Consider the following 12293-nt stretch of genomic DNA (forward strand, 5'->3'; position numbering starts at 1 on the left):
ACTTGATGAAAAAAGAAACATTTTAATAGTTTTATTTAAAAAAAAGAAAGAAGCAGCAGCCAAAAAAAAACAATACATAAGAAAAAAAAAACAAAAAACAAGACAAACTGAAGGTGTGATGAGTCAGTACGGCCTCTGTGTTCTTCACAGTCACTAGGGCAGCTCCGGACACGCCGGCTCAGCCCTCCCTGTGGTCGGAGAGCTGCACCGGGACGTGCTCGGCCCCGGCACCCCCACACCCTCACATGGGTGCCGGGGGGCCTTTCCACAGTTTGCAACAACATGACACCCCCTAACCGTTTGGTCTGGACCCCCAACTGTCAGCATCTGCTTCTGGACGGTAACTTCTACTCTGAAATGGAGCTTCTCTAGTTACTGGACTGCTGTTACGAGACGCTGAAGGAAACATGTGCAGCCCGTAGAACATGTGAACGAGGAGACGGTCGACCAACACCGAGGGGATTGAGGGGGATGGAGATGGATCTCCGAGCCCGACGGCCCGGCAGGATGTTGGGACAGACACCAGGCAACATGTCACACGTCTGGTTCAGTGACTACTGCACAAACGATCACCGGAATCACTGCACTTTAAACTCAAAGGTGTGGAAATATTTTAAATACTGTTAATCTTGGAATATGGAACTTATGAAAAACACGTCTAAAATGTTGCTGCGGGGGAGCGATAAACTAGAGTACGGACTCCCAGGTACACCTCACAATTTGCCCACTAATAAAAGACAAACGTCTAACGCATCCGGTACTCCAAAGACCGGGACATCTCGCACAGCTGGCCCCTGAAGTCGATGTCTACGGTGAAGTCCAGGTCCCTCTGAAACCAGAACACAAACAAACCGGTCAGCCAGGGAAACACACACACACACGGAGGAGAAGCAGCCACAGGCCAACGGGACTGGGGTTCTGCTTACATTGTTCTTGACGTTTGGCTTCATGCCGATGGTCCCGAAGATCTCCTCTCCCGTCTTCACAGTCAGGTAGTCGTCCATGTAGAAGACCGTCTGCTTCCAGTGGGTGTACGGGGACTCTGGGCCTGGAGGGAGAACAAGATCTGAGGTTAAAGTCGGCCCTGGGGAACCAGCACAGACCTGAGACAACCGCCCCACCGTTGCCACGGAAACCTGAGTCAGGTCCCGGTATCACAAACACGACCTCAGACAAACATGTCCAACAAATAAACCCAAACTATGGAGAGGACAGGACTTTATAGATCAGTTGCATATTGGAACACCCTTCCAGGTGAGATTCATGACATCAGAAGAAAGGCTGATTTGAAACCAAGACCAAGAATGTATTTGTCGTCATCACCTTATCATATAGCGTACCTGATTGAGTGAGATCAATACATCAAATTATATATCATTTGTATGCGTTTTTCTTATTTGTAATTTTATTTTATTTTTTTACTAGAAAACTTAAAACATATACACATTTTTTTCATAAATCCTGCATCAAGCTCCTTTAATTCAGAATTAAAATCAGATTTAAAATGAGTAAAAATTACCATGTAAACACCTAATTCCAAATGAAAATGGCCATTCCAAATTAAACTTCCTCCTCTGAGTTGGCAGATGTGGGAGACCACTTTATTTATGTTAAAGCAAGAAAAAAAAAAGTGTTTTTCATAATAGGTCCCCTCTAATAAATAGCTTGGAGGACCTGGAAATAATTAAAAGAACAGATGGCAGGAAATTGTGAGCTTTTCAAAGTAACGGCTAAGTCAATTTTTCTTCCGGTAGTTTAACTTGCGGTCCGCCCCCTATCCAATCAGAAACTTCCCAACCCCCAGACAAAGCCGATCAAAAACCTCAATTCGGAATGACTATTTCCATGTAAACTGGAAGGAAAACAGTTTAATTGGGAATTATTTAATTCAGAACTAAAACCCTTGTGTAACCGTGGCCAGTGATAAATGAGAGCGTGTGTGAGGACGTACTGGTGGAGAAGCCGATCCTCTTGTGGCAGCGGGTGAACTCGATGTTGAAGTAGGTGACCAGAGCGTGGATGTAGTCGTTCCTCTTCACCTGCAGGCAGAACGGTGAGGTGAAGGTCAGGTCCTCCGCCTTCACCGTGTAGATGTCCACCTCCTGAAACACAAACACGGGTCAGGTTTCTTCCCAGGGACCCCCACGGCCCAGAACCAGCCCTGCCCCGGGGGGACACCCACCCTGATCAGACACGAGTTGGACACCAGCTGCTTGGGGTCCACCACGTCCACCAGCGGCTCTTTGATGGCCACCTCCTTGATGCAGGACATGTCGAACCCGTACACGTTCTCCCACCCTGGAGGACGACAAATGCACATCAACTTCAGATACAAGGATTCTAGTCACGGCTGAAGGGAAAACAATAGTGATGCACCGAAATGAACATTTGTAGCCAAAACCGAAAATAATAAACACTTGGTTGAATACCGAACAATGGTTCTTCACAGTTTTTCATTTATTTTGCCAATCTTTTCACTTTTCATTGCATAAATCAAATAAATGTGCTTTAGGCAGGCCTTTTTTTTTTTTTTATAAACGAAATTACAAGGTAGAAATATTTATTGAACGTGAACATTTTTCAGCATTTTTTTAAATATTCCAGCAGACATAAAGCACAATAACTTAAAAAATTGTAACATGTAATTGTTCAGTTTTTCCCCCCACTTATTCCACTGAATGTGTTTTTTTTCTCTATTTAGCGGCCGAACAATTTCGGTTACTGGACATTTGGTACATCACTAGAAAAAGTAAAATTTCAGCTGGAATCTGAACAGGCGCCATGTTTCATGTCCTGCCTTAATTGATCAAATCCTTAGAGGACAAAAGAAACGCAGAGTTCAAGTTTATCCAACTTAACCCAAAAACTGGAGGTATTTTTGTTGAGTGGGGTCAGAGTTGGTCAAAGCTGGATGGCGGAGACTAGAAAAGAGCAGAACTGGGACTCCACCACAGCGTCACATGACCAGGTACTCACAGTGGATTTTGTAGTCCTTGTACTGCCGGTCTTCGATGGCGGTGACGTACAGAGTTGCTCTGTCGGGGAAGATGAGTCCCTCCGGCTTCTGTTGGTGAGGCAGAGGAGAGGAGAGGTTAACCAGCTGAGTAACAACCCACCCACCTTAACCCCAGCATTTTAAGATTAAGATTCACAGAATATTCTAATAGGATATTTGATATAGATAAGATATTTGAGTTTTCTTAAACTAAGCCATAATCAACAATATTAAAATAATAAAAGGCTTGCAATATTTCAGTTGATTTGTAATGATTCCAGAATGTATGATATTTTTGCATTACAGAAAATAAAGGACTTTATCAAAATATTTTAATTTTCTGAGACAGTCCTGTATATGGTTGAATGAGGTGTCAATCAAAAGAACAGCGTACAGACTCCATTTTGAGACCAAGATATCTGTTGTGAAGACGTCTAAAATGCAGTTACAGCGAATAATATGTTGAAAATATGAGACATTGAGCGGCTAATTTCAAATGATGCAGCGACTGTTTGTGGATATTTACTGGTATAATGTATTTTGGATTAAATACTTTATTGGATTGACCTTTCGGAATGTAACCAGACAAGTTTTGTGTATATTTAGTTTTGGAATATTTTTGATCAGACGAGTTCTGAGGCTTCATCTGCAAGTTTCGTCAATTTTGTAAATGTCTGTCTGTGGTGTTGATTTGAACCAGCTGCTATGATTATATCCTGAAATGGTTTATATTGGTGGAATCACAAGAATCTTAGCTGTCCAAAGATATGTTGCACGAGTACCTCACGTAACATGAGCTGTGTAAATGACCTAGTTTTGTAAATTATGGACGGGTTAAAGCCCTGCCGTGACCAGCTGGGCTGGTTCTGGCCGTGGGGTAGCGGACCGGGCTGCAGCACACGTACCAGCCACTTGTCTCTGGCGTAGATGACTGTGTTGAGCATGGACTCGTAGAAGAGACAGTAGCCCATCCACTCAGAGATGATGATGTCAACGCCCTCCACCGGCAGCTCCACCTCCTCCACCTTCCCTTTGATGATGGTCACAACTGGACACAACAGATACGGCCACGTTAACACCTGCATTCTTCTACCACCCACAGCAACGCACACTGGGATCCATCTACCCACCATCATCCAGGTTGTTGGCCTTCACAATTTTCACAGCGTAGTCTGAGATGCTGCTGCACTCGATCTATTGAGGCCAAACGGAAGAGAAAACGTTGACTATTTGTTCAGGCCCCCCCGACAAACAGAAAAACACCAGAAGCACAGATGAACCGGCTGACACGCACCCCGATAACCTTCTTGGCTCCGGCTTTAGCAGCAAACATGCAGAGGATTCCCGTCCCGCTGCCGACGTCCAACACCACCTTGTCCTTAAACAGGTGTTTGTTGTGGAACATGGAGTTTCGGTAGGTCAACGTGCGAACCTCGTCTTTCAGCATCTCCTACAGCGGCGGGAGAGAGGAGACACACCGTGAGCCCGTTTCATCTTTTGACAAAACTATTTTAGTTAGAATAAATAAAAAAAAATAATTACCTCGTGGATTCCAAAGTGGGCGTAGGAGTCGAAATAGTAGTCCTTGGATGTCATGTCTTCGGCCGCAGGCTTGGCTGAGCTCTCCCCCTGAGAAACCTCAACAAAACAAGAACATAGTTAGCCCAAAGATGACGACTCCTACATCTGATCAGCCAATGAGATTTTCTTTGACGTCAACTCATGCACAGAGTAAAAAATTAGACAAATGACACCGGTCTTTATTTACTTTTTCTTTGGATCGGGACCAAATAGTTGTAGTTTACACACATTTTGTCAATACAAGTCTCCCACACCTGCTTACATTTCTAATAAAAGATGCACCAATTATTCAGCTGGTGGTCAGAATTGGGGGAAACAGGAAGTCATCGTTTTAGAAACTCACTTCTGTCCTTTATGCGATCTGGGAACATATTGCTGTGCCTTTACCGGAAGGCACGTTCTGGATGTTTCCCATGGAGTAACAAAAAAACGAATTTTGATTCAAATGGGTTTTATTTGGTTCATTGGTTTTAGTATGCATTGCCCCCCCCCCCCCCCCCCCCGGTGCAGCTCCTGTGCTCACGGCTACAGACGGGAAACACCAAGTAGGAATGATTGTAAATGATTCTTTAGCATCATTACGACTAAAGGCTGAATTATGGTTCTGCATTAAGGGGGTAGTCTACGCGGGAGTCTCTCCGTAGCCTACGCCGTAGCCTGACCTGCACCTCCCAAAAAAATGGAAATATGCGTCCGAGAGGGCTGTGATTGGTTTGTTGGTAGCAACAGTCCTCTCTCGGTCGCCATTGTTCCCTGTGACCAGAAAAGCTGGAAGCTAAACAAAGAATCAACTAGAGACGGCGATAAATAAAATAGTTGTAATTCTGTCACATTGAAGGATTTCGGAGCCTTTTCTTTTTTCCGGAAAAGAACGCAACCCCCTAGCACTCTGGGGGGGTGGGGGTATTGCAGCACGGCAAAATTGAGTTCACGCCATTGTTTTTTTTTCCACATCTTTTTTATTGGGAACCGAGGACATACCGAAATCAAACACAAGCTACATGGTCCTCCATATTTTTCCCTCCATTTTCCGAGAAAGGCGTGCTAAAACCTGAACAGAGCAGCACAGCTCTGCGTTGGTTTAACGCAGAACCTTAAATCAGCCTTAAGAATTGAAATTATTCTTTGGCATCATGACTAGTGTCTTTTCCTTGACGTTAAAGGATACGCATTCAATCAAAAGTTTTTGTCTCCTAGAAAACAAAGAAATGTTCTTATTTATTCATCTCCCTGAATTAAGAAATGTTACATTAGAGCACAAGAATATGAATCATAATGCAAGTTTCCTTCCCACCTACAACCAACGTGATCAGAGTTTCATCTCCCCCCCCCCAATAGTTGTGGGAGGGGGGTGGCCCTTACACACCAGCAGTCTTTGTCTACTTTTGAGGTGTGTGCCCCCACACACTTGTTTGTAAGTGATCTTTAAATAATTAGGTGTAATAAACCTCAGTTACTATATAATCCTGCAAATTATAGCAAACTGTTCAACCCAGCTCATTCATACGGTATAAAGATTATCCTATAACGAATTACGGTGTTTTGTGGGCCGCCGTGGAGCAGCCGGCCCGGACCGGACCTGGGGAGGGGGGGTTAGAACCGGGCCTGTCGGAGCACATGGCTTCTCCTCCGGGGGGGAATCTGCGCCACAGCTCCGCTACCAGGCTAAGGGCTGATTTATGGTACCGCGTTACACCGACGCAGAGCCTACAGCGTAGGTTACGCGTCGACGCATACCCTACGCCGTAGGCCCTGCGTCGGTGTAACGCAGAACCATAAATCAGGCTTAAGCGCACATGTAATCTGCGGACCACGTGACCTCCTCCTCACCAAAACCGGTAACTTATTTATCTAAATAACAAAAACAAATGAAAACAGTCACGCCGCCCCCCCAAAAGTACTCTAATCGCCTCGGAAGTCTGCGGCCTAGACGAAAAGCCCGTGACACCAGTGGTGTGGCGTGATTTAACCCGAACAAAGAGTTAAATCAACAGAATAAAAGGCAGCGTCGTTAGCATTAGCGGCTACTAGCTCGGGGCTAACACGCTCGTCTCCACGCGGTCCCGCTAAAATCTCCCCCCGACAACCAAAACCATCAAACCCACATGTCCCAAAGCCTGTCTGCATTTACAAATACATACAATGCACACCACGAGTTGGGTGTCCCTTTTTTTCGTGTTTTTACTGATTTAGAGATCAATGAATGAGCGACATCACCCAACAAAGGTTTTTTCCTAGATACAGTTTAGTTGGCCGCTGCTCGGTTAGTGCGCAGCGACATGAAGCTGGCCGGGCTGTGGTGGCCCGTCCCCGGCCCGGGGGCCGCGGGGAGAGAGTTGATCCAGATGTGAGACCTTACCTCCATCCTCTCTGCTGGTGCCGCCATTTCGATCTCCGTCTGGCGTCTTCTTCTCCCTCCTCCCTCTGGCCGCTGCTTTTACCACGGAGCCCCGCGCAGCACACCGCCCCCTTTAGGGCGGGACAAGAACTACAGGAACTACGCCCCCCCGCGGGTTTCCGGGGAGGGTATGCGTTGACGTCACTTTCCCCCTGGACCACGCCCCTTTATAATAAATCTATTACGGACTCAGAAGGCCCACACACATCCAACATACACAAACACACAACTATTACATACTTAAAAAAAAAAAAAAAAATTTAATCACTGTACAGAAAAAAGGTGCCAACTATCATGCCAGTGCTTTGGAAGCCTGGATGTGAACCGATAGCCCATCATAGGGCTGGTTAAGGCCATAGTGATGCTATTTTCTGTCAAATCCAGTCGACACATAAAATTAGACATTAGCTTTCGTAACAGTGCCTGACATGTTGGTACATTAGAGCAGTGGTTCCCAACTTTTTTTCCTTGTTTCCCCCCCTACTTGTGTCTAAGGCCAGCCAGGCCCCCCGACCTGTACGTACAGCACCAAAATAGTCTTTAATTAAAAAAATGGGAGTGGTTCAGGGAGTAAAACACAGTAAAATTGTAGCTCTACAAAGGTAGAAAACCATTAGGGAGCATTTTTTGACAAAGCAGCAGAAATTGGCAGAACACTGCAACTAGTGGGAGAAACTATGGCAAGCCGTTTTAAGATTTAATGGCTAAGTTTGACTATCCGGAATTAACATTGCAGAAATCTACAACTACATTTTGACTAGTCATAATGTCATTGTGACTAGTCAGAATTGTCATTCAAGATATCTATAACGTTATTTCGACTAGTCAAAACTCTAATTCAAGATATCTGTAGTTACATTTTGACTAGGCAGAATGGAAGTTAAAGATATCTCCAATTTGAAATATCTCTAATTAAAATTAATTTCAAGATATCTATAACTTGATTATCGATAACTACAGTTAAATTATAACTATCCCTAATTCCAGTTTGAGATATCTATAACATAATTTTGACTATTCATAATTCCAGTTCAAGACATCTACAACTTCGTTCTGACTAGTCAAAACTTAATTTAAGATATCTAAAAAGGACGATGTAGATATCTTGAATTGAGGGGAATTAAAGATATCTTGAACTGGAATTAGGACTAGTCAGAATTAAATTGTAGATATCTGAAACTGGAATTACAGCTAGCCGTAATTCAGTTGCAGATATCTGTAATTCACATAGCGGATATCTGCAACTGAATTGTACTGTAGATATCTGTAAGTAGAAACCCCACACACACGACTGGCAGAATGACATTGTGGATATCTGACATGACAATTGTGGATAGGAAGAATGTAATTGTAGATATCTGAAATGCTCTTTTTGACTAGGGGGAATGGAACTGTGGATATCTGCAACACATATCCAGTCTAGCTGTTAAATATTAAAACGGCTTGTCATTGAGAAACTCTTTCAGGATGGCTTAACTTCCATCCCACCAGCCACATTTTATTGGGTCAATTTCGTGACAGATATTGAGTGGACAAAAGTTTGGTCGTTACCACAAAGATTCTTTCTAACAAATAAAATCAAAGAGATCTCTTTTAAATTGATACACAAATTCTACCCTGCAAAACAATATTTACCAAAATTTAAGAATGATATAGATGTTAATTGTTCTTTTTGCCAAAAGCATCCTGAAACATATTCTCACTTATTCTGGTCATGTGAATTCACTTATAAATTCTGGAGGAACTTCCACAAGTATATTTTCTGATTTTCATATTTATTATAAGAATGTTATTTTTGGTTTTCATAATTTTAATCACAAAGATAGTGACGCTTTCTTTTTTATAAATCTGTCTTTATTTTTAGCAAAGTTTCACATACATAAGTGCAAATCCATCCACAGAAAGCCTGAACTCTTTACACTCAAAAAAGAACTTGAATAATATATGAGGACGATCTACTCATCGGAAAACACAAAGGCACAAAAGACCATCGGCATCTGTAAATCACTGAATTTGTTAACATGAAAGTTACTCTCGCACATTATGCTGTTTTTATTTGTATTAACTATTTTGTTGATCTGATTGTCACCTTGCTCGTTGATCTGATTGTAGCGTTAAAGGAGCATGAGGCTCCTTTTAAGAAATGAGACTCTCTAGCGCCACCCTACACCACGACGGCCGTCGGGGGTACTGCAGCCAACAGTGAAGCCGGCACGGGAGAACGGGGAGAACGTGCATGCAGCGTCATGTGACGTCACATCCACAGGACAGCGCGGGAAATTCGGGACCGAATTGCAGCACATTTTGCAGCACACAGCCTGTTCAAGGCAACAGAGGCCGCGTTCAGACTGACGGCAAATCTGATTCATATCTGATTCCTTCTCATATCCGATTTTCAGGGCTGACTGTCCACACTGTTTTTAGCAAGTGTCCATATCGGATCTGGCTCTGTTCAGACTGGGCCACATCATTGACTGATCTGACGGGTTGCCATAGCAACGACGTCGGAGCGGAGGCGTCACCCAGCGCGTGTATTGTGTGAAGTCATGTAATTGCGACATCAAAAACAATAACAATATGGAGCCAGCTCACATGCTGTTCCATACCTGTAAAGCTGGGCATACACTGTACAATATTTTAAATCGTTTGACACTGCCCCATCTCACTCTAATCCTCCCGTTGGACCTCTGTTACTGGAACTCGAGGCTGGTTTTGGGGCAATACGTGCGTCCTGTCCACCCGATCAAAGGTTATGGGGATCCTTTATTTTTATATATATATATATATATATATATATATATATATAAATATATATATCTGTACCGTTTCTGATTGGGTCGGCACTGCGCATCATTTTTAGACATAACAATGAACGCATACCGCAAAAGTTGTGTCTCGGTGGAGGGACCTGACGTCCCAGCAAAATGAGAAACAGAGAAAAGTGTTCAGAACAAAACCACCAGCAAACTAACAAAACTAACTGTTTAAAAAATTCAGCGGTTAGATAAATTTCATTGATCAATTTAAAATGAGTTTCCTTGACTTTGGGGGGAATGGGCCATTTGATATAGTTTGAGTGGGCTTTTTTCCAGTGCAGACTACGGAAGAAGAGTATTATGCCACTTTTCCACTAGTCTCGCTTCGGCTCGGCGCGGCTCGACGCGGCTCCACCCGTGTGTTTTTCCACAGCCAGGTGAGAAGTGGGCAGGTTGGGGTGAAGCTGCTGTGACGCTTTGTTCATGTCGGCGCTGATGAGAAATCAGCAGGAGCCGGGAGCGGCTGAGAGTAAAACAGCCCGTCTACATCCCTTTTTTAATTCTCTCGTCAGCCACCAGGTTTATGAACATCTGCACCTCAGAGTTGGATCACCAAACAGACGTTTTGCGCTATATAATAAAATCGCTGCGAGTCGCTCTCGCGCTGACTCCCGCTTCCTGATTCAAACGTCTGACGTCCCCGCCCCCCGACCAATCAGCCGGGCGGAGGCGGGACTAGTGCAAAAGCGCCATTGGAGCCAGACAGGAGAAAAAATATTTGAGAGGGGAAGATTTTTTTTTTTATTGTGCACTTTGAGAAAAAAGTGGAAATGTCGAGAAAAAAGTGGAAATGTCGAGATTAATGTTGAAATACAATTTCGAGAAAAAAGTCGAAATGTCAAGAATAATGTTGAAATAGAAAATCTAGAGAAAAGTGGAAATGTCGAGATTAACGTTGAAATACAATTTCAAGAATAAAGTCGAAATTTTGTGTATAAAGTCAAAATTTCAACTTTTTTTTCAATATTTCGACTTTTTTCTCGAGATTGTACTTCAACATTAATCTCGACATTTCGACTTTTTTCTCTCGACATTTTGATTTTTTCTTGAAGTGCATAATGAAGTGCATATTTTACTGCCTGGCCCTAATACTCTTCCATAGCAGACAATTTGCAAAAAGTACAATGATTACAAATCTTCACATTATGCAATTTCAAGTTGAATTATAACATATAAAGAGCATAAATCAAATAAAAAACAAAACAAAAAGCACAACACATTATAACGAGCCAGGGGGGATGAAATTATAACAGAAAGCCAAAACATTTACATACATTTATGGTTTTGATTGCTTTTGAATTTGTAGAAAACTTTTTGTGTAAGAATTTGGATTTGTGGATGTGGAATTTTGCAAGGATAATCAACAAATGAATAATAAATGTTTCTTTTGGCTTTGTTCTAATCGTTACATGGTCAAAAACACCAAACAACACATCCTTCCAAAATGATTTGAAATCAGTTTCAATGCTTTCAGACATAAAATTACACACATCACTCCAAAAAGTTTGAACAAAGGGGCACAGCCAGAATAAGTGAGTCCCGTAGCAGACAAACTAATGAAAGAATTAAAGCCTGTGAAGTGTCCGAACATAAACCTCCATCCAGAGTGAACATAAAGCTGCTCAGGTGCCTGGCGGCGCCGTCACGTGATAACAGCGTGCGCGTTCCCACGGGCCCCGACCCCCCGAGCAGCGACCCCCCCCGCCGGCTGTCACCAGCCCCGACCCCCCTCGTTGAAATGTCAAGAAAAAAGTCAAAATTTCGTGAATAAAGTTGAAATATGGAGAAAAAAGGTGAAATTTCGACTTTATTTTTGAAATTGTATTTCAACATTAATCTCGACTTTTTGACTTTTTTCTCGAAGTGCACAATAAAAAAAATCCTCCCTTCTCAAAAAAGTGGAAATGTCGAGAAAAAAGTGGAAATGTTGAGATTAATGTTGAAATACAATTTCAAGAATAAAGTCGAAATTTCGTGTATAAAGTCAAAATTTTGTGAATAAAGTCGGAATTTCGAGAATAAGTTGAAAAACTTTTCAACTTTTTTTTCGAAATTATACTTTCAATATTATTCTCGAAATTTTGATTTTTTTTCAACATTTCAACCTTTTTCTCGACATTTCGACTTTTTTCTCGAAATTTCGACTTTTTTTTCAACATTTCAACCTTTTTCTCGACATTTAGACTTTTTTCTCAACATTTCGACTTTTTTCGCGAAATTTCGACTTTTTTTTTCAACATTTTGACTTTTTTCTCGAAATTTCAAATTTTTTCTCAACATTTTGACTTTTTTCTCGACATTTCAACCTTTTTCTCGACATTTCGACTTTTTTTCAACATTTCAACCATTTTCTCGACATTTCAACTTTTTTCTCGACATTCGAATTTTTTCTCGAAATTGTACTTCAACATTAATCCCGACATTTTGACTTTTTTCTCGACATTTCGACTTTTTTCTCGAAATTATACTTCAACATTTATCTCGACTTTTCGACTTTTTTTTC

At 42.3% G+C, this 12293-nt stretch overlaps 1 protein-coding gene across 2 annotated transcripts; it reads right to left on the reverse strand.

Moving 5' to 3' along the window:
* Nucleotides 1-2: 2 nt before the first annotated feature.
* prmt1 (protein arginine methyltransferase 1) lies at nt 3-7052 on the reverse strand. 2 transcript variants are annotated; one of them, XM_061712893.1, is made up of 10 exons: nt 6936-7052; nt 4538-4633; nt 4290-4445; nt 4126-4189; nt 3901-4043; nt 2977-3064; nt 2183-2298; nt 1952-2102; nt 927-1048; nt 3-829 (listed from the first exon to the last, which is right to left on the reverse strand). In XM_061712893.1, the coding sequence occupies exons 1-10, from the start codon at nt 6960-6962 to the stop codon at nt 746-748; spliced, it is 1047 nt and encodes a 348-aa protein (XP_061568877.1). In that variant the 5' UTR covers nt 6963-7052; the 3' UTR covers nt 3-745. The 2 variants fall into 2 exon arrangements, with proteins under 2 accessions (XP_061568877.1, XP_061568878.1); XM_061712894.1 differs by having other exon boundaries at nt 4538-4624; nt 6936-7033.
* Nucleotides 7053-12293: the final 5241 nt, after the last annotated feature.

This window comes from Cololabis saira, chromosome 21, assembly GCF_033807715.1.
Source record: "Cololabis saira isolate AMF1-May2022 chromosome 21, fColSai1.1, whole genome shotgun sequence".
NCBI classification, from domain to species: Eukaryota; Metazoa; Chordata; class Actinopteri; order Beloniformes; family Belonidae; genus Cololabis; species Cololabis saira.